The following is a 27,803-nucleotide window of genomic DNA, read 5'->3' on the forward strand; positions in this document are numbered from 1 at the left end:
TACCATTACCCCCCCCCCACCCCATCCACGTGACTTGGACATTCCCAGCATGGTGGCTGAGAACCAAGAGCCAATGTCCAGTCAGTGAGCCTGGGTGAGGAGTGTTCAAAAGACATTGGTGGACATCAGATGGACTCATCACAGACTGAATGGGAGAAGCCAGAGAAGATCTCTTGCTGGCGGAAGGACATAGCCTGTTACAGTGGACTCCAAGTGGGAAATTTCTACGTTGACGTCTGTAGAACACAAGCTTCTACGGTACCCATCTGCGACAAGTCGAGAAATCCCTCAGTCTGAGTAGCAGCAGTTCACAGAAACAGACCAATGGCCCGTGAGGAGCTGTGGTCACCAACTAACAGCTTACAGATGTCCAGGTGTGGGCTCAATGTCCTCTGGATGTGTAGTTGGCTATGCATGCCTAGGGCAGCCTCTCAGAGCTGTGCCAGGAAGTGCTCTGGTCTGGAGGCCGAGAACAGGGAAGATCCATTTCTGATCATCTCGCTGTTAGCAGAGGTCAGGTCTCTACAGGAGGACTCAGGTTCCCATATGCTTGCTGGCTATCAGCTAACTCACTACCAGACTCACTCAGCTCCTACCATAACTGAGGTTTAATTTAGGGTCAGAGTCTGGGCCCAAACACTTTCAATAGGTTCGCCCACCCCTCCCCCATATGCCAATCAAAGAGATAATTAATAGTGAAAAGCAAAGAAAGGTGATTTATTCAATGTGGCTACACTGGGAAGAGGAACAAATAAAGTGATCTAGAGATTCCCATGTCCATCTTTAGGGTCCTGACACAAGACCTGGGTTTAAATAAACGGCAAGCCATATGCAAAGCTAAGCGGTCCTGGTCAGGCGCATCCATCCTCTGGAGAAGTTCATCTTCTGCTTCTAGTCCATCTGCGCACACACTGGGCTGAGGGTACACACACAGAGCTGGAGGTGCACACACTGGGCTGGGGGTGCACACACAGAGCTGGAGGTGCACACACTGACCTGGAGGTGCACACACTGAGCTGAGGGTGCACACACTGAGCTGAGGGTGCACACACAGAGCTGGAGGTGCACACACTGAGCTGGGGGAGCACACACTGAGCTGAGGGTGCACACACTGAGCTGGAGGTGCACACACTGAGCTGAGGATGCACACACAGAGCTGGAGGTGCACACACTGAGCTGAGGGTGCACACACTGAGCTGAGGGTGCACACACTGAGCTGGGGGAGCACACACAGAGCTGGAGGTGCACACACTGAGCTGGAGGTGCACACACAGAGCTGGAGGTGCACACACTGAGCTGAGGGTGCACACACTGAGCTGAGGGTGCACACACTGAGCTGAGGGTGCACACACTGAGCTGGAGGTGCACACACTGAGCTGAGGGTGCACACACAGAGCTGGAGGTGCACACACTGAGCTGAGGGTGCACACACTGAGCTGGAGGTGCACACACTGAGCTGAGGGTGCACACACAGAGCTGGAGGTGCACACACTGAGCTGGAGGTACACACACTGAGCTGAGGGTGCACACACTGAGCTGAGGGTGCACATACTGAGCTGGGGTGCACACACTGAGCTGGAGGTGCACACACTGAGCTGAGGGTGCACACACAGAGCTGGAGGTGCACACACTGAGCTGGGGGAGCACACACTGAGCTGAGGGTGCACACACTGAGCTGGAGGTGCACACACTGAGCTGAGGGTGCACACACAGAGCTGGAGGTGCACACACTGAGCTGAGGGTGCACACACTGAGCTGGAGGTGCACACACTGAGCTGAGGGTGCACACACAGAGCTGGAGGTGCACACACTGAGCTGGAGGTGCACACACAGAGCTGGAGGTGCACACACTGAGCTGAGGGTGCACACACTGAGCTGAGGGTGCACACACTGAGCTGGGGGGGCACACACAGAGCTGGAGGTGCACACACTGAGCTGAGGGTGCACACACTGAGCTGAGGGTGCACATACTGAGCTGGGGTGCATACACTGAGCTGGAGGTGCACACACTGAGCTGAGGGTGCACACACTGGGCTGGGGGGCATACACTGAGCTGGAGGTGCGCACACTGAGCTGAGGGTGCACATACTGAGCTGGGGTGCATACACAGAGCTAGAGGTGCACACACTGAGCTAGGGGTGCACACACTGGGCTGGAGGTGCACACACTGAACTGGGGTGCACACCCTGAGCTGGGGGTGCACATACTGAGCTGGGGTGCATACACAGAGCTAGAGGTGCACACACTGAGCTAGGGGTGCACACACTGGGCTGGAAGTGCACACACTGAACTGGGGTGCACACCCTGAACTGGGGGTGCACACACTGAACTGGGGGTGCACACACTGAACTGGGGGTACACACCCAGCCAAGGGCACACTTGCTTAGCCTCCCAAAAATACTGGCTAGGAGTTTTAGATTTTATATTTATTCTGACTGAATGAGTAGTTGACTATAAACAAAGCTTTTTCGTTTATATAATTTACCAGTCTAGTGAGCCAGTGACAGTCATTTTAAATTAAAAATCTCCAACATCAAGCTGCATTTCAAATTATTTGTTCAGTGAGTCAGCTTCACAATGAAATGGCTTTCTAATGTTTAGTTACAGGATGATGTGTCATCGACCCGAAAGCAGTGGTGGTGGTGGGGTTTCTCCTTCAAACATCTGCTCTTTCCTGCCACGCTTCCTAATGCACTTACAGAGGACTGCAAGAGTCTCGCCAAGTTGTGTGTGTGTGTGTGTACATGTGTGTATGTGTGGGAGTGTGTGCATGTGTGTGCATGCACTTCACCAAGAAGTGTGTGTGTGTATATACATACGTGTGCATGTGTGGAAGTGTGTGTGTGTTTGTGTGCACCTGAGTGTGTAATATATTTTTCACATACTTACACAAAGATGCCAGGGTTGAAGTTCCCACAGTTTTAACACACTTTTATCTTCCAAAAACCCAAAGAATTCTGACCAAGCAGGACACTTCTTCCCTGAGGAAATTCTCACCCCAGTGGACAAAAACACAGAGACATGACTTGCTCAGGTCATAGGCTTGACTGCTCCACCCTCTGAGGAAGCCTTAGAACTAAGTTACAGTATCAGTCTTTTCACCCAGAGCTCTCCCATTGCCCAAGACGGTCATGGAAAGGGTAACAATTTTCACACAGTAAAGTCTGGTCAGGTTAAGTGTCTAAGGAGGGACACTTGAGCGGAAACAGGAATTCTGTTCACAACCCAGTAACACAGTCCTAACCCACATCTGCTTAGCAAACTTTCATCACACACACACACACACTGAGCGAGAAAGGGAAGCTGTATACAAGATGGCGTCTGCACAGTAGCAGTTCTCTCCGTCTCTCTGTCTCTGTCTCTGTCTCTCTCACACACACACTCACTCATATAGGCACTGGCAATAGCCCTTAGACATCGGATGCCATGACACACCTTGAAGGGTTCTCCAGGAACCATGCCCACACAGGTCATTAGCCAAGCGCCTGGCTCACGCGTCCCATGCATCCTGCTGCACTGTGCCGTCTGGGGCTGGAGCACACTCTTTCTAAGCTCCACGTTCATCCTCTTTGTGAACCCTGAGCTCTGCCGCAGGCACCTGTCTCTGGTGGCTCTGTGACTCTATTTCACTCTCTGCAGCAGGGACTATACTCCCAGGGACCCATTGCAGATCACCCATGCCTCAGAGTAAGAAGGCACACGTTCATGGAACTGGAAAGGCAGATCAGTGTGGTTAAGAGCTTGCACCATTTTTGCAGAGGACAAGGTTCTGTTCCCAGCACCCACACTCGTTTGTGCACCACTGCCTGTAACTCCAGCACCAGAGGCTCCAATGCCCTCTTCTGAGGGTGCTACACTCACACAGTGAATGTAAACTCATGCAAACACAAACACACACACACACACACACACACATACCACACTATCATCTTTGTCTGTGTCTGTGTCTCTGTCTGTCTGTCTGTCTCTGTCTCTGTCTCTGTCTCTCTCTCTCTCTCACACACACACACACTTTTTTAAATTCTTTGTTTAAAACACAGGTTCACTAACTGTGGTGAGGAGGCCAGGCTCGGGGGTGAGCCAGGCTGGTGAGCTTGGCCTTCACCTTGCCTCAGGGTGGACAAGGATGCCCACTGGCCAAGCTCCTTACCAGCAGCCTGCATTGGTATGACCCATTGGCTGGAAATTGTTGTTAAGCTTTTTAAAGGACTGAAGGACATCAAAAGATGACTATTTTTTAACATGTGAAAATTACATGAAATTCAATTTTCAATATCTATGCATAAACATTGCAGGAAAACCCAGCCTGCATGCAGGGCACTCCACATTGTACACCTGAGGGGTGGGGATGGAGAATGCAGCAGAGGACACAGTCATCACGCAGCAAAGTCTGTAGGTGTGAGGCTTAGGAAGCCTGCTGTCAGTCACAACCCCCCATCTTTATATCCAAGATTTGGGCTATGGTGAGAACGGCAGAAACAGGAAAAGCACGTGGGAGCCAAATGTTCCATCAGAAAACCTCGGCTGTTCTCAGGAGGGTTAAAATCGGGGCTGGGACACAGCTGAGCGGAAGCACTTGCCTAGCATCTGCACAGTCCAGGTATCACCGTGACCACAAGGAAGGGAAAAAAGTGCTAAGGTCAAAGCAAGGATCCACGGGAAGGGGTGAGCAGAGATGCATTAACAATGCGCTGTCAGCAGATAGAGATACCATCGGCTGTAGGAGAGAGCCAGGGAGGGGACACCACGGCTTGACCAGAGCATGGCCACACAGTGAGCTACTCACCCATCCAGGTTCCTGAGAGCCAGTGCTGGCCTCTCCATCAATCCAAAGAGAGGGGTGGGGGAAGAAGGAGAGGGGGAGAGAGCAGGGGAGGGGGAGAGAGAGAGAGACAGAGAGACAGGCAGAGACAGAGATAGAGACAGAGACACTGCTGGCCAGGCTGGTCCCCAGTGCAGGGAATCCACCACGAGGCAGATTCTAAACGTGCTCACCCTGAAGGAACAGAGCTTAAACATGGAGACCCTGCCACCGACCTACTCAGGTGCCTCTTGCCTCGGCTCTAATTCTTTCTCCACTGAAACCTAAAGCTCATGGTGGGACCTGAAGGCCAGCTTGGAGCCACACATCCCTTCATCTCTTCTTCTTCCCATCAATGATTACATCTCCTCTGTCTGTTGGCTGTCATCACACCTGTGTGTGTGTGTCTGTTTGTCTGTGTATAGCAGTGTCTGTTTGTGTGTGCCTGTGTGTGTGTGTCTGTCTGTCTGTCTGTCTGTATCTGTGTGTGTCTGTGTATGGCAGTGTGTCTGTGTGTGCCTGTGTGTGTGTCTGTATATGTGTGTGCATCTGTGTGTGTGTATGGCAGTGTGTCTGTGTGTGCCTGTGTGTGTGTCTGTATATGTGTGTGCATCTGTGTGCGTGTGTTTGTGTGTGTGTGTGTGTGTGTGTGTGTGTGTGTGTGTGTGTGTGTGAATACACTTGCAGTTGCTACGTGTGCATGAAGTCAGATGACAACATCCGGGAGATGGTTCTCTCCTTCTATCCTTTTCTCCCATCCATGTTTGACGGGATACATCTGGCAGGATTGTGGGTGAAGCTGACTACACTTCTAACCTGGTCTGCTCTTGGCTTTGAGAGTAGATGTGAGAAGATCACTTCATGGTCCTGCAAGGTTCCTCCCTGTGTGACATGGGCTGAGCCCAGATGTGACAAAGTCAACAAAAATAAAGCATCTTTGTGCTTGTCTAAATATTTTGTATAAGGAATTTTAAAATAATCATCTGTCAAAAGCAATCCAGGAAAGGCTACGGCAAGCAAGTGAGGTTTTTTTTGAGATGGCCCACCGTTTTGCATGGCTGTGATGGGTGCGCTCTGAGAGGCAAGGTCCTCAGAGACTTCATCCCAGTATTGCTTCTCACTGCTGATCTGTCTTTCCTGTCACGATTGCACAGCCTAATGGTTCCTAGGCATCAGCCCACCCTATTGAGCAAATCTCCTGCAGAATCAATATGAAGATGAACTTGCATGTGATGACGTGGTTTAGATGAACTGATGATTCCATAATTCCTGATAATGATTTTATAGAATTCCTAAATTGATACAATTTCAAGCCCTCTATAGAATAAAAGCTATAAATAGAGTCCTGTAAACCCTCATGTGTCACTGGCTAATTCCACTAAGAAAAGAAAGCAGGCTTGGAACAAATTTATGACCAAGGAAAACATTCCTTCTAGGTTAGCTGGGAGACCACTATCTGTAACTAGGTTAGCTGTGAGACCACTATCTGTAGCTAGGTTAGCTAGGAGACCACTATCTGTAACTAGGTTAGCTGGGAGACCACTATCTGTAACTAGGTTAGCTGTGAGACCACTATCTGGTAACTCAAGGTCATATAAACTGGGAATGGACAATTTATTGTAGGTTCAAGGACAGAAAGTAAAATATTAATTTGTTTATCTATATAAAACTTAAAATAATAAGATATAAGGCAGATCATTTGTCTCTATGACATAAAAATTGTTGCTTTGAACTTATAACGAACTTATGGAGCTAGTGACGTCTAGTCAGGTTTAGTCAGGGAAATGAATGCTTAGTCAGGTTAATGGAAAGACATGTAAACGATTCTGCGGCAACTCCTTAAAACCTCATCGATCTATGACATGAACTGTTACCTTAAACTTACTATGAACTTACAGATGTAAAAGTGCTTAGACAACCATGTGATCAATTATCGGGCTGTAATGGTTTTACCTGATAGCTGTATGAGGTAATATTTTAGAGAAAATACAACAGCTGAGAACAGCAATAAAGGTTGTTGGAGCTTTTCTTTCTCTGCTTCATCCAGAGCATGTGGTTTTTTTCTACATGCCTGGCTTTCTTCCTTTTCCTTTTCCTTTTCCTTTTCCTCTGGCTCACAAAGAGTTAATGAACTCTGCAGAGATGTCCACCAGTCAGAGAGAAAACAGCTCAAGCAACTAACCTCTTTCCTTAATACCCTACTGCTATCAGCAGGAGCTAATTGCCAGAAACCAGCAGCTTTTAGCCACAAAATAGCAAGAGAGTTAAATTGCCAGAGGCCATCAGCTTCTGGCCCCAAGACAGTAAGAGAGAGTTACAGAGCCAGATGTCATCAGCCTTTGGCCTTAGTCTGCGGCTCTGTCCCACCTCAGATTCCGAATGCTGGGACTGGCCCCAGCAATCGTTTCCTATACTCAAGACAAAACTAAATCTGTTGAGTGCACACAGGCTGACAGGCCTTGGGAAACGTTAGAAGTCCATGGCCTAGTCAGGGACAGACAGACAGGCAGCCCGTGAACCAGTTGTCAGCATCATACATCAAAGCAGCACAAAGCCCATTCTTATTATGACACAGACTGTCTGCCCTAACGTCCTGGGACCATGAGGTAAATCCTTTGGGCATGCAGACCCCTAGCTTCTACCACCAAAGGCTCCAATGCCTGGAGCGGAGATCTGCCACCTCACATGTCCACCCGACGTTTCCACCGAAGCATGTGAAAAATCCCTTGTCTTTGACAGCTCTTGTTTTTTATGTGAAACTGCTGACACGGAACCACATTGGAACTTGGTCTTTTGGGGATTAGCTAATCCCTGGTTCTGGACATGGTCACTCAGATTTGGTTCCAGAACAAATCATTTCTTATCACTCATGAACCATACATAAGCCTAGAGGCCACCTGAGGCAGAATGGGCGCAGAGCTCTAAGGCCAAGTCCAGGCCACACAGTGAGATCCTCTCTCTAGCAGAGTTGATGGATGAATGAATAAATGAGTGAGTGAATGAATGAATGAATCGGTCAGTCAGTCAACAATCGGCAAATGAAAAGTGAGGTAAATAACTTACTACCTTTAACAAATGATTCGGCTAGTTTTAGTATTAGTATTTAGAATATTCCTTACTCCTTTAGGATATTATATACCATCCCATACTGCGGGTAAACCATAAGTTACTTTTATATTTATATACAGTCTTGTGAAGTATATTAAATCACAGGAAAAACATGTGGACTTTTTTTTTAGTTTTTTTTTATTATTAATTAGGTATTTTCTTCATTTACATTTCCAATGCTACCCCATAAGTCCATGTGGATTTTTCTGAGGAACATATTCTTAGATAAAGTGAAGGCTGAAGGGGATATGACTCTTTTTTTTTTTTTCTTTTAAAATTTTTATTTTTTATTTTATGTATATGGGTGTTTTGTCTGCAGGTATGTCTGAGTACCATGTGCATGCATGCAGTGCCCAAAGAAGCCCAAAGAAAGTATTAGATCCCTTGAAACTGAAGTTACAGATGGTTGTGATCCACCATGTGGGTGCTGGGAATTGAACCTGGGTCCTCTGGAAGAGCAGCCTGTGCTCTTAACCACTGGAACAACTCTCCAGTCTCATAGGGCTTGTACTGGATAGTTTTCTATTGACTTGACATATGCTAGAGTTATCATAGAGTGGGGATCCCCAGTTGAGAAAATGCCTCTTAAGAGCGCTATGGGAAAGCCTATAGGACATTTTACCTAATTACTGATTGATGGGGGAGGGTCCTGTGGGCAGTGCCATGCCTGGACTGGTGGTCCTGGGTTCTGTAAGAAAGCAGGCTGAGCAGGTCATGAGGAGCAAGCCAGCAAGCAGCACCCCTCCATGCCCTCTGCATCAGCTCCTGCCTCCAGGTCCCAGCCTTGCTTGAGTTCCTATTCTGACTCCTCCTGTGATGAACGGTCCTGTGGAAGTGTAAGCTACATAGACCCTTTCCTCCCCGGTTTGCTTTGGGTTATGGTGTTCCTCTGGAATTCACAAAGACCCACCTGCTTCTGCCTCCAGAATGCTGGGGCTACTGATGAGCGCCACCACACCCAGTCTGCAATGTAGCTCTTATTTTTATTACGCACAGAGAATCAACACTGAAGAGATTCAATGTTGTGAGTAGTTGGGTGAATGCTAAATGAAATGAAATCTAGTTTTCATATATTAGTTCAGCAAAGCAGTCACCCAGAGTACACATAAGTGCACACAAGTCTAAAGGAGCACCAAGGTCGCTTGATAAATCAAAAAAAAAAAATCAATTATCACAGAGCCAGGGAGTGATAATCTCAATTTTTAAAAATCAACTACCACGATACAAAGCTATAGTACTTCAAAACACACACACACACACACACACACACACACACACCTCCCTGAGGGTGTGTGTATGTGTATAACTGCCACAGTTCTAGCTTTCCTGGTTGGGGAGGACAGACTCAGACAGTGAGGGGATGCGGTGGCCACAGAGCCTGTGGCTTTACTGTTAGACTTTAAGACAGAGATAATATATTCTAACATTTACTTGTTCAGACCAAAACAAAATGCTTCTAAGAATCAGTGCACTGGCTCCCGTTCTTAAATGCTTAAGGGTAAAAACTACAGTGAGCTAACTCCCAAGCCTGGATGTAATCATTTTCAAAACAAGACTATTCTGAGGAGGCTCTTTATGTTCTCACTTCTCTAGGGTGGGGAGATTCATAGGAACGGAAGAATTAGAGTCCAGAGCACCTGCCTCAGGAGTGAGCTCAGCTGTTATTAAATAAAAGGACAGAGCAGCAGCTACCTTCCAGGAGGACATGAGTCTCAGCACAGCCTGAAGGACAGGAAGAGACTCGAGTTCGTGGAAGTGAGAGCCGTGCATTCAGCTCAGTGAAAGGGTGCTTGCCTGCCTTCATCCCAGCACAGAAGAAGGCAACAACTAATGAACTGGCCAAAGCTTGATGACCTGGACAGACACAGCCACACCAGTCTTGTCCTATATCCTTCTCTTGTTGATAAACACCATAACCAAAGCAACTCGAGTGGGAAAGGGTTAATTCACAGCCCATCAAGGAGGGAAGCCAGGGTCAGAATTGGAGCAGGAGCTTGGCTACCTCAGCCCAGGCCACCTGCTGGGGATGGCACTGCCCACAGAGGGCTGGGACCTCGCACACCAATTAGCAATCAAGAAATGAGAGGCCAAACCTACTCCATCTTGGGACAAGCCTCCATCTTAAAAGAAAAAAAGCCTGCGAACTTAACTTGCAGCTGAATCCAAGCTGTACCCAAGAAGGACCCACGGCCTGTCCTTGGTCCATACTAAAGAATCACTCCCTAGCTACTTCCTAGCAACAGTTAACCAAGGATTAGTAGGACTGTCTCAGATGTACTTTCAGGCCATTCATGATTGTTCACGGTCTTGCTATACAACACCCTCCTGTTGGCTTGCAATAGATACTCGCCAGGCCGGACACTCCCTCACTTGCCCCCATTTCCTATTAAAACCTTGTCCTGCTGGGGGTTTGAGGCTGCTCCCCCTTCCCTTCCCATCCTGCTGTGTCAGGATTGGGTTGAAGGTGAGCCCAAGCCTGAGCTTGTAATAAAGAGACCCTAATGCAATTACATTGGAATCGGCTCCTTGGTGGTCTTTTGGGGGTCACAAACACTTCCTGACACAACAGAAACACCCCACAGATGTGCCCACAGGCTAACAGAATGGAGGCAAGTTCTCATCTGAGGGTCCTGCTTCCCACGATTCTAGGTGTGTTGAGGTGTGTTGGTAGCTGACGCTAAGAAAGTTCTCGATTTGCGATGTCTAGGCATGTCACTCTTGAATTTCCACACAACAACATGGCTCTCTTGTTGGAAGAAACTTTAGAACTCCTTTAAGAAGAAAGGTCAGAACGCTCAGTCTGAAGATTCTAACAACTGTGAAAACGCAGCTTCAGAATGGACAAAGGAAAGGGGTGTGGGCTTGGTGCACCTGAGTTGTCATGGCTGGGTACAGTGCGTATCACACTGTCCCCTGCAGAATCAAAGTGCCCCAGCAGTGAATTCCTAAGACGGGGCCTCGGCTGCGGTACTCTGAGTAGACAAAAGCTCTCCACTGCTCAAAGTCGCTTTAGCTAAGCCAGATGCCGCACAGCCCACCAGCCTGGCCAGGACTTACCGGCTCCCTCACTGTGAAGCAGGGCACTGGCTGGTGTTCTAAAACCACATGTGTCCTGGACACAGTGGCACATACCTGCAATCTTGACACTGAGGAAGCTGAGGCAGGAGGATTGGTACCATATGAGGCCAGCCGGTGGGACACAGTGAATTAGGACCAGCTTCTACTGTATGATAAGACTGTCTCAGAAAAGGAAAAACAAAATCCACTACACACACACACACACACACACACGTACACACTCTGTCACACGCTCATACACACATAAAATACTGTTATGTGTTGAGGGTTTTTTCCCCTTTAAAGTGTTTATCATTCAGGCTGTATGTGTAAGACAGACATGTGTATGTATACACTTATGTGTGTGCCAGTGTGCTCACACAAGGCCACACATGTCAGTCATAAATAGATAACATCTGTTGTCATCTGTTGTCTGTTGGTCCCAGCTTCTGTTGCCTGTTTCGAAGCAAGGTCTCTATGTTCTAGTTAGCTGGCCTGCTGGCATCTGAGGATTCTCCTGTCTCTAGGAATGCAGCAACTACAGATGCTCACACTGCTTACCCAAGCATTGTGTGACTTCTGAGAATCTAACTCAGGCCTCCGGGCTAGCTCCCTAACTCCACACTTCCTCAGTTTGAAGTATCACCCATTCCATGGGGTGCAAACTCAAGTAAGGGGTTAAAACATGTGAACTTGGGCCAACACAGTGTCAGCGACACAAAGTGGGAGACTGAACAGTGACCCTGCCCCTTGGCAGCTACAACGCTGGCCTCCCAGTACCTGGTGAAAGCGGGGTTGTGTTCCGTCATGGCGACGAGCAGCTTCAGCGCATAGGCAGGAACGGGGTCAGGCTCCATGAGGATGTGCTCATACCTGAGAAACGAAACCACCCGTCACGCCTCAGTCTCCCTCCTCAGACGGCCCGATGTTAGGGAGTGACAGATTGGTACATGCCAACATCTGGCTATGAGCATAGCACTCGCACAGATTACTCTCTTGGTGAAGCCAACGCCCACTGCATAAAGCACAAGGGAAAGCCAGCCAGCGCTGAGCTGTGCAGCCAGCAAGAGACCTGGGCACGGGTTGACCATGCTAGTGTCTCCAAGCCACTCCACATTTGGGTCCTGTGGTGGACATGAGGCCCAGTGTTGCACCCACAGCTGTGCCCACAGTGACATTCATGGCTAAAACAGAGCACAGTGGCAGTGGACACGTGGTCAATCACAAGGGGACAGACGCCGGATGAAGAAAGAATTCCACATTCTCATTCCCTTTGGCAGGCAAGCGCAGACACGTGAGGGGTTTGTCTGCTCACTGTAACATTGTGCGTTCTCATGCCCATCCCACCCCACTCTGTGTGTGTGTGTGTGTGTGTGTGTGACAGAGAGAGGGGGGGTGTGGGTGTAAGTGTGGGTGAGAGTGGGTGTGAGTGTGAGTGAGTGTGTATGAGAATGGGTGTGAGTGTGGGTATGACTGTATGTGTGTGCATGTGTGTGTGTTTTACTAGAAACGTAAGCCAGGGCCTTGCACTGCTGGACAAGTGTGCCTACACAGGGAACTCTGGCCCAGAATCCTGTGCCTGAAGGAAACAAACTTCCAGACATCTATTGAGCCACAGGAATGGAAATTACAAAGTCTGAGTGACACTTGTTCCTAGGCAATGTTCCTAGAGCCTACAGTGTGTTGTCACTGAAACATCTAAAGCCCAAATGCTCAAAGGAAATGCCTTGCAACCTGTGAGGAGGAGGAGGAAGAGGAATATGTTCCTCCCCCAGATTCTAAAGGATGAATCCCTAGTAATTTATGAAGTCATTATGGCCCTGATGATTTTACAGGTAACCAGAGAATTTTCTTTTTTAATAAAAGGGAAAGAGAGGCTATGTTTATGTTCCCCAGGAGAGGGACGCCAGGTGTCACTCTGTCATAATGACATGGCAAAACATTTTATCAGCATGATCCTTCCAATGCCAAACACTCATCTGAAAAAATGAATACATAAATACACTGCGAAGCTCAAATATATGTTGGTAGTTGTCATAGGTGACTTTCGAGGCCTGTTCAGCCCCTGTAATACCTCCCCTGACCTTTACTGTCATTCTCTGCATCTTCCCAGGGCACTGTGTGTCATCTTCTCTGTAGTCCTCATCAATAAATGAGGTTGCAACAGGGTTGGAAGCACACTCCTCACGTGGAGAACGAGCCCTGGCATCCTCTCTCTGTCAGCCCCTTCACTTCTGCTGAAGGCCCAGAGAGCAGGCTCTGCCCAGCACCTTTCGTTGGAGCCATCTTGAAAGATTAAAACCCTTCAGGACACACCCACCCCACTCCACCCCACCCCACACCCCCACTGTGTGAGGCTGCTTATCTGTGAGAATGTCATGGCTGTACCTCATGGGAGAGCCAGATACATCTCAAGGGGGAAAAGAAGTCTTCTGGTCTCTCTGGGCACCTGTACTCATCACGTATGCACAGTCAACCTTGAGAACATACGACCATTCTCACCTCTCAGCCACCATTGATGGTGATTTGGTTACTAAACTCCTGAGAGGACCCGATTTGGGCTTAAGCTTCATTAAATACTGTTTCCTTTCAGCAGGAACCTTTAAAATCCAACTTTGTCTGTCCACTGACTAAAAACCAGGATGATTTTCTAGAAGATGTGAGATCTGTCTCCCCAAAGAGGAATCCCCTCCCGTTAGTAAAGAGGAAGTGTTACCCCAACATCAGAAGACAACGAGAACTGAAGGAAGGGCCGGAACCAACAAGCAAGGGCATGCACACATGGGTGGATGGACCAACAGACAGACACGAGAACTACAGGACAGAAGTAACCAACAGCTAGCCTTAGTCCCCTGGACATGGTGACAGAGTCATCACAGAGAGTCTAAGCATGGGATTTGACAAACATCATGCCCTTTGGTCAGCCAGTTTGTCAGGACCAAAGCCACCTGAAATGTTAGACTTTGATTTTATGTTTCAAAGTGGATCTAGTTCTAGGTAAGGCATTTTAAACTCACCACTGGCAAAGTCGTAGCATGGTTAGACCTGTCTCCTCCTCTGTGGCAATTCCATCTTCCATGCCGCAGACTAAGGGAGGTTTCAGGCAAGGCTGCTATTCCAGAAGGCCTGCTCACCTGACTGACTGCAGCCCAGCCCTGAGGAAAGCCACAATCTGGCTTTCATGCACAGTAATGCAAAACATACAACCTCGAATTTAATCGTGAAAGATGACTGTATAGGGAGAAGAGGCACTCTTTTTAACAACACTCTGTGAAGGTGTGGTCTGTATGCCTGTAACATCAGCATAAGGATGAGGGAGGATTGTCAACTCAAGGCCTGCCTGGGCCACATAGCAAGTTCCAGGAAAGCTTAGGTTACAGAGAGAGACCCTCTCAAGATAAACAGAAAGTGCTCTGTGATCCAATAGAGGGTTCTCTACACTATGGGGATGCTACTTAGAGTCCCCATCCTCCCTGGGAGCTCCTGGGAATCTTAGTGCTCCATCCTTGCTGTGTGAGCAACATGGCAACCAGAAAAGAGACCCCCTCCATGATCATATTCATCACCTAGGCTACCAACTCCCCTCCCCAAGGAGTCTGGGGAAAAGGGCGATTGGCTGTCATCCCTCTTACTTCTGAGTTGTGCCACAAGAAGCCACAATTCCATGTTCCACTAGTCCTGAATCATAACCCTACCCCTACCCGCAGCTAGGAACATCTTTCAATTTGTATCAGAGCACTGTACCCAGCAAAAAATGCCCGCCAGAGACTTGTGAAGAGGGACTGAGACTTCCAGCTCCTCCACAGTGGAATAACATGAAACCATGTGCAAAGACACAGGGGCATCAAGAGCCCAGCCTATCATGGGGCCAGCTGGACAGAAGCTCCCTTGCACGATACACACGCCTGTGCGAGTGGGCAGCATGGTACTTACTGGGGTAGCAGCTCATCTCTGATGAGCGCCAGAAGACTGCTGTCAGAATCGCAACTGGCCTCTTCATCACCGTCCTCCGGCTCCTGGCTCACCAGCAGGGTTGTGGTCTCTGAGAGCAACCGCAAGCTGAAGAGTCTCCATTCCACTGGAATGAAGAAAAAAGTTCAAAGACCATGAGTCCATGCAGAGAGAGAGAGAGAGAGAGAGAGAGAGAGAGAGAGAATGTATGCTCATCAAGGTGGTACACACTTGCAAGGCAGGACGGTGGTGAGGACCAGGCAGGTCACCCCAGGTCCCCAGCAGCGCCCAGACTGAGTAGTTGATTCTCAGTGAGATAGTCTTACTCACCATTCTGGCTTTGAACCAAGGAGACCAAGGGCGGCAAAATATAATCCATGACCTGGAAGAAAGGACAGGAGGCTGTAGCTAGGAACTCTGCACAGAAAACAGGTGTTGGGCACCAGCCCTAATACGTCCATAGGCAGAGTCGCTATCAGAGGAGGGAGAGGAGAGCCTGAGGTGACTTGGGGGGGGGGGGGGTGAAAGACACCATCTGGGCTAGCAACTTGAGGGTGCAGTGATAGGGAAGGCATGGGGGGGGGCAGGCAGGAGAGTGAGGCATCTGGTCACATTGTATCCAGGGCCAGGTACACAGAACCTAAAAGAGAGAGCCCTTTACACCCAGATAAAACCAAACAAAACAGTCAGGGTCTGCAAGTCTGTGTCGAGAAAGGATTCAGACACTACAACAAATTAATAATAACTTCAATAACACAGTAAGTTAGAAAGCCAATTCCACACCACCACCCACACCACAAAGACTCAACAATTCCACTTCTCTGTGACTGATTACATGAATAGCCTGGGGAAATCTCACAGTTGTACTTAGTGTTAGGGGGTGGTCAACTCACAAAAGAATGCAGACAGCATGACGGTTCGCATTTGAAGGAAGGCGTTGTGCAACCCTGCATACATGTGCAACCCTGCATACATGTGCAACCCTGCACACATGTTCAGAGACCTTCAGAACTATACTGCCATTTTGGCTTTAGTTAATGCTGCTTCTCCTCACTGCCTCAAGGTAACCACAACAGTGTCCACAGTGACAAATTCTACTTTCAGAAGTAACCTCCAGAGCGCGGGAGTTTAAAAATGTAACCCAAGTGCTAGCAAAGAAAAGACTGCTCCCGTTTAGCTCACCAGCACTGATGTCTTTATCAGAGGCTTTTCAATAAGAAACACAGGAGAGCTGAAGAGATGGCTTGGCAGTTAAGCGCACCCTCTGCTCCAGAGGACCAGAGCTTGGTTCCTAGCACAAAGTTGAATGGCGTGCAACTACCTGTAAGTCAAGCTCCGAGGATCCAGTGCCCTCTTCTGGCCTCTGTGGCACCTGCACACAAGTGTACACCCTGGCAAGATGCACACACCTACACATCAATAAAGTAAGAAAATACATAAAAATGTATTATGTGAGCATTAGTGTCCATTCAGCAATTCACACACACTAAAGGATGGAATAGTAGAGAAGTGGGGAGGCCGTGGTCAGGGTGTGTTATATGAGAAGTAGTGAGGCCGTGGTCAGGGTGTGTTATTCAAGAGAATAAATGAACTGAAAAACAAAAACAGAAAGGAAACAAACAGTAGAAAACCCATCTGATACTTTTTATTAACTGTTTTTCAAAACCGGGTACTGTCTTTCAGCTCCTAGTAAGGGAAAGAAGACCACCACTCCCTTGGCAGAATATGCCCCTGAATATATAGCGACCCTAGCGAAAGGAAAACAGAAAATACAATTGAAAATATTAAGTAATTACCGTCTTCAGGGTACAGGGTCAAGACATGTTTTTGGTTCCTGGACTTATTAAGAGGAGGAGGAAGAGAAGGAAGAGGAGGAGGAGGAGGAGGAGGCAGCGGCGCCGGCCGCTCTACAAGCAACTTTGCAGACTTTTCTCTCCCTGCCCACAGACGTCTCAAGGGTGACTGCCTGTGCTTTACTGGCTGAGGGATATGTGTAACTGGCACAGCCTAATATCAACACACATGTGACTCCTATGCCAACACTATCAGGTACAGAGCTTATACAAACAGAAAATAAATTACATAGATGAGCTGACAGTGTCCACAGGGGTCTCGTCACACTGCTATCAAAGCACAGCAGTTCCTTCAGTGTTAAGAGTGATCACTTACAGACGTGTGCACACACACACATTTACAGATCTGTGCACACACACACATTTACAGATCTGTGCACACACACATTTACAAACGTGTGCATACACACACATTTACAGATGTGTGCATACAGACATTTACAGACGTGTGCACACACACATTTACAGACGTGTGCACACACACATTTACAGTATACACACAGACATTTACAGATCTGTGCACACACACACATTTATAGACATGTGCACACACAGACATTTACAGATGTGTGCACACACACACATTTATAGATGTGTGCACACACATTACAGATGTGTGCACACACACATTTACAGTCGTGTGCGCACACACACATTACAGATGTGTGCACACACACATTTATAGACATGTGCACACACACATTTACAGTCGTGTGCACACACACATTTATAGATGTGTGCACACACATTTACAGACGTGCGCGCACACACACATTTACAGACGTGCGCACACACATGTATAGACGTGTGCACACACACACATTTACAGATGTGTGCACACACATTTATAGACATGCGCACACACAAACATTTACAGACGTGCACACACACACATTTACAGACGTGTGCGCACACACACATTTACAAACGTGTGCACACACACACATCATTTACAGACGTGTGCGCACACACACATTTATAGACGTGTGCACACACACACATTTACAGACGTGCGCACACACAAACATTTACAGACGTGCACACACACAAACATTTACAGACGTGCGCACACACAAACATTTACAGACGTGCACACACACACATTTACAGATGTGTGCACACACATTTATAGACATGCGCACACACAAACATTTATAGACATGCGCACACACAAACATTTATAGACGTGCACACACACACATCTACAAACGTGTGCACACACACACATCATTTACAGACGTGCGCACACACACACACATTTACAGACGTGCGCACACACAAACATTTACAGACGTGCGCACACACACATTTATAGACATGCACACATACACACATTTACAGACGTGTGCACACACACACATTTACAGACGTGCGCACACACAAACATTTACAGACGTGCGCACACACACATTTATAGACATGCACACATACACACATTTACAGACGTGTGCACACACACACATTTACAGACATGCGCACACAAACATTTACAGACGTGCGCGCGCGCACACACACATTTACAGATGTGTGCATACACAGACATAACCATAAAGGTTGGTGAGCCAGGATTTCTGGGGAGAGGAAGTATGTTTGACACAGCCACTGGGTATCAAATGTTCGACCCTGTGATGCCTTCACAGGCATGCTGGGCGCTGCTTCTCTGCCTTTGCAGACCTCCCTCGCTTGCTTTTAGTGCTACAGACCTGAATTTGCAGATGGGGAGGCCAAGTATGCTCACCTGAAAATGACCTAGAAAGAATCAAACCATCTAGAGACAGTGGGCAGGTGAAGGTCTAAATCCTGAGGGCAGGCTGGCCTTTCTGGTCTGCCCCACACCCCTGATGCTCTCGCTCCCACTCCCCCACCCCCTCCTCAGCAGCTGAAGGAGGGCTGAAGGGGAACAGACAGTGCCACAAGGGGGCTGAGGTCAGAGGGAGCTGTTCAGACAAACAAACTCAGTGCGTGGCACAGGGCCCAGCCAGCGCCAGGGCAAATGTGTTATCAGTTGATATTTCAGTATGAAGGCTTTTCCATAAAACTGCATGCACTTCAGTTTGTGTATTTAAAGCAACACTGAAAATGGAATCTACAGGCCTCAGCAACACCAACCCAAGGTTCTCACAGCAGGGGGTTAATTACATTCCCCTGAACGTAGGCAGAACTCTGTAATCACACTGGGAAAAAAAATCCATGTCCACTCTGCAGGGGTGACCGGGCTCTGGGTGGAGAATACAAGGGTGGGGCACCAGATAATACATCGAATCCATCCAGGTAGTTTAGAAAAGGACTGGTTCCAACAAAGTGGGGAGCTAGCAAAGGATCGGTGAGATAAAGCTGTCTCCCTAAGGCGACATTCAGACCTGAGTGGTTCAAATGCTAATCCACCACCGGCTGGAGGGGTTTCTCTGACCACAGTATGCCTCACCGGTAACGGTGCCTCTCTTGGGCAGAGAATAAAAGTGACCCGGGCACATAACTGCACATCTCTATAATGGCATCCTAGAAACAACAGCCCCAAGCACCTCACAGTGCCCAGGAAGCCATTCCTCACTTCTCTCTGACTGCAAACTCCATTCTTCCTCCCACCTCCTCCCAACACTGTCAGTTCCCAGCAAGGTCTCCCTGGCCAAGGGAGCCTGACTTTAGGACAATCCCTTCAGGCATCCTTTCCTAACCATCTTCCCCCAGACAGAGGATGCCTGCTCAGCTCTAGGCCTGGTCAAGCAGAGCCACACACACCCTCTGCCTCTAGCAGACACTTCTCATCCCAATTAAGTCCCCATACACACTCAGCTCAAGAAACCAGTCCTTACACAATCAGGCACAAACCAGCAGACTGCTCAGGACTGCCGTATCCTGAGGATCTCCTATCCACAGTACGCCCTGCATTCTCTAGCCTTCCTTTAAGAGCTGGTTCACACACACACACACACACACACACACAAAAATCTCCACATTGTTTCAAGTTACTGAGGCCAGAAAGGAGGGGGGAGAGATAAGGGAAGAAAAACCCTAGTTACACTTAATCTTTGCCTAACTCCCATCTGTGTGCCCAGGAAGGGCGCTTCACCCCATGTGACACCAATTTCTGGATGCTGACAGAAATTACCAGAAGCAGGAACACTTTCCCTCCTCTACGGAGGTCTGGTTGTCCCAGCTTTGCACACTTGACAGATTCAAACTAAACAGTGCTTCCTCTTCTTGGAAAGTCAAAGAAACATTCTTCCATGGGGCCAGTGAGGCCATTCCCCTCTGCTACCTGATGCTCACACTCACTGTCTCTCCTTTTATAGCTCACACTCACTGTCTCTCCTTTTATACAGTCTAGGACACAAACCCCAGGAATGGGGCCACCCACCGTGGGCTAGCTCTGTGCTTCTCACACCTACCAATGCACCAACCCCCCTACCATCAGTTACCATAACCAAGACAGTTCCCTGCAGACATGCCCAAGAGCAACCTGATCTAGACAGTTCCCCACGGAGACTTGCTCCCTCCCACTGCGATGCTACATTGTAGCAAGTTGGCAATTAAAGTGAACTTGTGTTGCCTTACACCTCCCTCCATTGTCAGGTCTCCCCACACAATGTAAGGTGACTCAGAGGTGCCTGTGCTGGGTGGAGCTGAACTCCGTGTGCCCACTGGAACTAAATGGCCTGACAACCCAAAGCAGCAGCTGGGCTGGCTCCCTGCTTACCAAGAATTAAATGCAGTTAGCTAGGCAGGTATCCATCAGGAGCCTTGAACACGGTAAGTGCTGAAATCTAAGACAATAGAGGCTCCCTGGGATGTGCATTCTTCTCCTCATGCATTCCACTCATGCCCAAGAAGGGATAATTAGAAGATTTCCCATGAGCCTCAGCATTAGAGATCATTTTTATGAAGCAGTAACGTGGTGACTATGCCTTTTCTATCATAATTGAGGCTGTCGTGGCAATAATTAGCACACTTGTGTTTCATGATTAGAAAACACGCTAATTAAATTTCTATTTAAATGCAATACAGATATTTATAAACACTGGATCTGAACAAATAAGCCATGAGGTTATTGTTCGTCAAGCAACAGGATCAATAAGTAACATCTCAATCAGAGACCTGGGACGCACTGGCCCAGCGCCATGGCGGTGACTGGCTCCTTCCTTCCTGTTAGGCGTACAGAGGAATGTGGACCAACTCCATCCCTGCACACCGTGATGAGGTATGAAACCCCCAAATCCTAACATTATTCAAGCCTGGGAAGACATCGGGGAGCTTCGAGAGCTAGTTCTGGATGAAAGACTGCGGTAGAAAGGATGGACTCTGGCAGGAGGCATTCACCACCAGCTACACACGGCAGGACCCTTGGGAATCGCTGGCTCCTGGCAGTACAGGTGTCCAGTGAGCCTCCTGGTTCATGGCTCTGTGCAGGTAAAGGGATCCCACTCTCCACGTTGGGCAATATCAGCTCTGCCACCAAGGCCTGGCCACTTATCCACTCCTAGAACACAGAGAAGTGTGTCCCTAGAAGTCATGGCCTGCGATGTCTCCTGAACATAGAAGGCCGTGGCATGACAGGGTCTCAGTAAAAGAAAATGAGGTTCCTAGCAGAGCCCAGAATGAGCATCTGAGGAGAAAGGAACGCACACAGAGGCTTCAGAGAGGACACAGGACGACCGAGCCAGGAGCACAGCGTGGCAGATGCCACAGAAAGGCACATGGCTGTCTTCTGATTAGCAATTGCATGAAATGCACATAAACAAGCACATCTGCAGGGACCAGGAAAATACAACAGCAATGTAGATGTGGAGAGAAAACACATACAAAACGTCTACAAGATGTCTTCCTACAACAGAAGAAAAACAACCAAAGTCATGAGCAGTGGCTGAGTGGGCAGCCACAGCGGGAGCCAGAACCCTCGAGGGGCTTGGGAAGTCACAAGTCACAGATTGACTTGTGCATGCAGCCTGAAATCCCAGCACTATCGAGGCGGGGGCAACACCCCCAATGTCTGCAAAGCCCTCTTCTACAGGCGTGTGCTACCACAGGCGTGTGCTACCACAGGAGAAGCAGGTAGAAAGCAAAGGGACAGTCGGAGAAACTCACCCCCCCCCCCCAAATCAAAACTGGAAGCAGCTTTCTAGGGCTTTCTCCACTTTTCTGAATGGTTTCTCCATGGGATGAACACCTGTCAGCCCGACACACGTGTACACAGGATTATCAAGCAAATCATGGAGGGCTTCCCGAGAAACTGACCGTCGAGCGGTAGTCGGCCAGCAGAACCGGGTACTGGATCACTGCTTCGAATGCCGACAGGGTGACCTTGATAAACTCCTCAGATGCCACGATGCCTAGGATGAGCAAGACCACAGAGGTGGTTACCGCAGGTGTCCGCCACCCAGGCCCTTCATGATGCACGGGTGTCAAAGGCCCGGGCTGCTCACCTATGGCTCCGTCTATGTTCGTTTCCCCCAAGTCAATTGACTTAATGTGACTCTGGAAAAAAAAAACAAGTATTCAATAAATGAGGAGTTCAAAATAACTCTGAAATAAAATTTAGGTAGGTAGCATTTTGTCTGAATCCACACCTCTGATTCTTTTTTTTTTTTTTAAAGATTTATTTATTTATTTATTATATGGAAGTACACTGTAGCTGTCTTCAGACACTCCAGAAGAGGGAGTCAGATCTCGTGATCGGATGGTTGTGAGCCACCATGTGGTTGCTGGGATTTGAACTCCTGACCTTCGGAAGAGCAGTCGAGTGCTCTTACCCACTGAGCCATCTCACCAGCCCCCCACACCTCTGATTCTTAAGTTCATGGGAAAAAAACTAAATTTAGGGCTAGAGTGGTGGCTCAGCAGTTAAGAGCATTGACTGCTCTTCCAGAGGTCCTGAGTTCAACTCCCAGCAACCACATGGTGGCTCACAACCATCTCTAATGGAATCTGATGCCTTCTTCTGGTGTGTCTGAAGACTGCTATAGTGTACTCATATACATAAAATAAATAAATCTTAAAAAGCCTAAATATATATATATATACATATATATATATATATATATATATATATATATATATATATATATATTATACACTTTGTAATCATAGTTTAAAATGTGCTTATATAGATATATGTAGTATATCCATATACTACTCATATATATGAGAAGGTGGCTCAGTGGTTAGGAGTTCAGTTCCTAGCACCCAAGTTGGATGGGTCAGAACTGTAACTTCAGCTCCAGGACCTCTGACACCTCCTCCTGGATGCCACAGGTATTGCACTCACATGTGCACAAACCCCACACAGAGATATATACATACACATAATTTAAAAGAAAGGTGTTGGTTTTTTTTTAAAAAAAGATTTATTTTATGTGTATGTATGGTCAAGCAGAGCCACATACACTCTAGAGCAGTGGTTCTCAGCCTTCCTAGTACTGCGACCCTTTACACAGTTCCTCATGCTGTGGTGACCACAACCATAAAATTATTTTGTTGCTACGTCAGAACTGTACTGCTGCTGTTATGAATCGTAATATAACTATCTGCTATGTAACCCCTGAGGTTGAGAAACAATGCTTTAGAGCCTCCTCAGACCACAGGACCCAGTGCAACTGAAGCAGAATTGCATGCAGCTGGAAGGGAATCTCTCAAGTTGTCACAGCTGCCCTGATGAAGATGGTACTACCCCTTACATGACACAGCAAGCCGTGGCCTGGTGCCATTAAAGACACACAGGGCCACTGACCTCCAGGTCCCTGCTTTAAGGACCCTTGTGATAAGTGAAGACACAGCAACTGTGAGCCTTCTTTATACCCGCTTTACCTAAATCCAACGAGTTCTGGTGTGTGCTGTTCCTGGATACAGCAGGAACTGAATACCTCAAATCTAGGCACAGTTGTGGGTTTTTTTTTTTTTGTTTTTTGTTTTGTTTTGTTTTGTTTTTTGTTTTGTTTTGTTTTTTGTTTTGTTTTGTTGTTTTTTTTTTTTTTTTTTTTTTTTTTTTTTTTTTTTTTTTTGGTTTTTCGAGACAGGGTTTCTCTGTGTAGCCCTGGCTGTCCTGGAACTCACTTTGTAGACCAGGCTGGCCTGGAACTCAGAAATTCGCCTGCCTCTGCCTCCCAAGTGCTGGGATTAAAGGCGTGCACCACCACGCCCGGCTTTAGGCACAGTTTTTGACAGCTAAACTATAGTAAGCCTGGTGTGGTGGAGACTACTTGTACATGTTATAGAGAATACTGACAAGAATGTTGAGCTCCAGATGGAACAAGTAGAGCATTTCTTCACAAAGCTGAGTCAGGGAGGCAGTCCAGTGGGACAGGTGCTTGCTGAACAGGCACAAGGACCCAAGTTCAAAGCCCAGCACCCACACCAAAGCTGGGCACAGCAGTAGCAGTGGGCACAGCATTGGCAGTGCGCACCTGTAACCCCGCAGCAACAGTGTCCTTTCTGTTGCTGTGATAAACACCATGACCAACAGCAAATTGTGGGGAGAAAGGGCTTGTTTTAGCTTACAGGTCACAGTCCATCACTGAAGAAAGACGGCAGGCCAGGAGCTTGAAACAGAAACCATGGAGGAACACTGCTTACTGGCTTGCTTCCTCTGGCTTGCTCAGCTAACTCACTTATCCAACAGGCTCACCTGCCCAGGGACTGCACTGCCCACAGTGGGCTGGGACTCCTACATCACAGACATGCCCACAGTCCAATCTATTCCAGGCTATTTGTCAGCTGAGATTCCCTCTCACCAGTGGAGCTGGGTTGTGTCAAGCTGACACCTGGAGCTTACTGTGAAAGACTGGAAGGTAGAGACAGGGAGACCTAGACACTCTCTGCCAAGCAGCAAACTCGGGGCTCCAGAACAGACCATGTCTCAAAGGATAAAGTGGAGAAAAGATCCAAGGTCAACTTCCAGCCCTGACATGTCCAGAAGGCAGGCACACTGGCACACTGGCACACATGTATGTAGTTGTACACATTGCTCCATGTATGTATGACATTTAGCAAACTTTTTCTAACCAAAGAGAAAAACAAATGTTTTCAAAGCTTTAGATTTTGGCCTCCAGTTCCCATTTCCGGGGGCTGGAAGGCATGAGGCTGGCTGGTTCCCTCCGATGACATAAGAAGAGCACAGGAACTGGAAGAATATTTTTGCTAATTTCTAGGAAGATTTAACTCAGAGAAGCAACATCTGACTCAATAGCTCACGACAAATGCACAGATAACTGAACCAGGTTGTGGATTAGACAGTGACCTGTGCTTTCCAATGTCACTCAACACCAAGACGGTACAAACAGATACCATGAGAAAGCCATGAAGGTGTTCTAGGAGCAGCCATGATGCACACTGAGAACGCTGCCTCAACTTGGAAGATTGCCCAAAGACCATCTCATTCTTGCGTGACTGTGTGCATGAGTGCGTGGGTGCCTGTGTGCCTGTGTGTGCCTGTGTGTGCATGTGCGTGCGTGTGCGTGTGTGTGTGTGTGTGTGTGTGTGTATGTTTACATGCGTGTATGCACGCGTGGTGCCCTTAGACAACTTTCAAGAGTTAGGCCTCTCCTTCTATTGGATGGGTCTAGGGCTCAAACCCAGGTCATCAGGCTTAGTGACAAGCACCTCTAACCACTGAGCCCATCTTGCCAGCCTCAAAATAAGATGTTTGTCATTGTATTCATCTAAACTCCCTACTGAGAACCAAGACCCAGCAGTGTAAAGGGGTTTTTTCCACACCATAATAAACTAAGCAGGTTGGTTTTAATTCTCAACCAACACCTGTATAGAGGCAAACCTACAGAAGACCAGCAGAGAGCAGACCTGTTCCTGGAGAAGAAAGAGGCCCTTCCTTGATGTGGCCTCCATTCTGGTCTCTGAGCCCATGTGGTGCTCTGTCCCTGAAATAGGTGCAAACAATTCACTCCTGAAAATTCACAGTGGCTTCCCTGGTTGTTGAAACTATAAAGTGTGCTCATTGCAAGCAGAGAAAAGACCAGACAGGAAAAGAGGTGGAGAAGGGAGGGAGGGAAGGGGAGGGAGGAAAGGAAGGGAGGAAGGGAGGGGAGGGAGGACAGAGGAAGGGAGGGCAGGGATACTGGGGCAGAGGGAGAAGAACACACAGAAACACAGGCCACACCTGTCTACTCAACACTGTGTGAAACTCCACGGCAGGCTACAGGAGACAAGACTATTCTAGACCCTGACATGTATGCCATGTCCTTACAGCAGTCTTGGTAGGAGAGAGACAAAGAGCTAGTTACAGGGATGGCAGATGACCGGGGTGGTGCTCACAGACGCAGGAGAATTCACGGCCCACTGCACAAACTTCCTAGACTTAAGGATTCATACCATGAGAACAAAGTTGAAACAGAGCCCCAACACTTTGACCTCAGACTCCTCTCTTCGGATGTGTGTCCTAGAAACATCACCTTCTCCTCCAGGAAGAACCTTCTAGAAAACAACCTCACTCACGAGCAGCAGCAACAATGTTTTCCCAGAAACAATGATGCCAAAATGTCACCGTGCTATCTGTGCCACTGTGACACCCTCAAGCCTCCTGGGCTTAGTGTAGACAGCAAGGTCAGGCTCCAGGTGGCGAGTGACAGGACTTAGCGTGTCCTGCCTCAGCACGCTCACAACACACACTGTCACTTCCTGGGCACAGCATCATCAGGAAAATCTGTGTGTGCAGACCCAGAATGAAAGTAACAGGCCAGCTGGTTTTCACGTCTTCCCACATTGTCAAAAATAAGTGAAAAAGAAAAAACAGAGCACAACTGAGTCTAACTTAGCAAAGAAAACATCATCCTAGAGAGACGTGTGTGTGGCTGGCACCAAGCCAGTTAGTAGCACGGAATTCTCAGCCCCCCAACTCCCACCCATGTCTGTTCAAATGCCTAACTCGGTATCTACTGAGTGTTTATGTGGGCTTGTTACCCTATTAGGGGCTGTCTCTGAACAAAATACATTATCAGGAGAGAATGTATTTTTCCCAAATGTCAAATTTTATTACAGAGAACAGATAAAAATATAAAAAGGTCACTTCCCTACAAACAAATACCACTGAGCCTTTCAATTCCTCCCTTCTCGCACCCGTGCTGCAGCCATGGCAGTGGTGCTGGCCACACATGACTCCTGCTACTCACAAGAATAGTTCCGTAGCTGAAGAGAAACTCTTCTGTCACAACTTGAGGTCGAAATACCTGTGGGACGAGATTCCCTACGGATTAGATCTCCAAAGCCATGAGCAAATCTGGTCCAAGACAAATGAATGGAAGGGTCTGGTCTCAGTGGAGGTGGCTCTGCTCTGGGGACGAGCATAGGGGTAGCATGTGTTACCTGTGACATCACCAGGTGAAGCACCACAGGCATCATGGGGAGACACATCTTCAGCTGCTTCCCCTGGACCGTGGATGGGTGCTTCCGGCCGGACACGTTTGCCAGGGCGTTGAGAATGTCGCCTGAGAAGTACAGCAGGAGAGGTATGGTGGTAAGAGACCACAGAGGGGCAGGAGCCTCTGGCCATTGGTCCATCACAACCCAGCCGGTGAGGTGATTCGCCTTCAACCTACAGCACTGGGCAGCCACCAAGCCTTCCGTTCACTTGTGTGTATGTGTGTGTGTGTGTGTGTGTGTGTGTGTGTGTGTGAGTGTGTGTGTGTGTGTGTGTGTGTGAGAGAGAGAGAGAGAGAGAGAGAGAGAGAGAGAGAGAGAGGACCTCATGCAGCTCAGGCTGGCCTCCAAGTCAGTTTGTAGCTCAAGACAATTCTCCTGCCTCCACCTCCCAGATGCTGGATCTACAGGCAAGTGCTGATGTTTTCTCTGTGTGCCACTATGTCTGGTTCTATGCAGTGCTGGGAACCAAACCCAGGGCTTTGAGCATCCTGGGCAGCAGCTCTACCAACTGAGCCACATCCCCAACTCTCCCCCAACACACACACATGCTGGTAACACAGGACACTTGTGGCCTCTAGGGACAGAGTATGACGGTCTGCATTGCCACTATCAACCGACTTCTAGCCTAGACATAATTTATAAAGAGATAGGGTACAGTAGTGGTCTGA

The 27,803-nt window shown here is 48.2% G+C and overlaps 1 protein-coding gene across 9 annotated transcripts in view; it reads right to left on the minus strand.

Moving 5' to 3' along the window:
• The window catches only part of Ulk4 (unc-51-like kinase 4), a 321,706-nt gene that overhangs the window by 165,634 nt on the left and 128,269 nt on the right, over positions 1 to 27,803 (minus strand). For 8 of the 9 annotated variants that reach the window (XM_030244183.1, XM_006512024.4, XM_030244182.1 and 5 more), the window contains 7 exons: positions 27,079 to 27,200; positions 26,886 to 26,942; positions 22,191 to 22,242; positions 22,003 to 22,097; positions 15,248 to 15,299; positions 14,900 to 15,044; positions 11,747 to 11,839 (listed from right to left, as the gene is read on the minus strand). In XM_030244183.1, coding sequence (XP_030100043.1) covers positions 11,747 to 11,839; positions 14,900 to 15,044; positions 15,248 to 15,299; positions 22,003 to 22,097; positions 22,191 to 22,242; positions 26,886 to 26,942; positions 27,079 to 27,200 — 616 coding nt within the window. Of the gene's footprint in view, positions 1 to 11,746; positions 11,840 to 14,899; positions 15,045 to 15,247; positions 15,300 to 15,487; positions 16,327 to 22,002; positions 22,098 to 22,190; positions 22,243 to 26,885; positions 26,943 to 27,078; positions 27,201 to 27,803 lie in introns of those variants that run through there. The other variant, XM_011242952.3, reaches the window with a different exon arrangement.

The sequence above is a fragment of the Mus musculus genome, chromosome 9 (genome assembly GCF_000001635.26).
Source record: "Mus musculus strain C57BL/6J chromosome 9, GRCm38.p6 C57BL/6J".
Taxonomy (NCBI): Eukaryota; Metazoa; Chordata; class Mammalia; order Rodentia; family Muridae; genus Mus; species Mus musculus.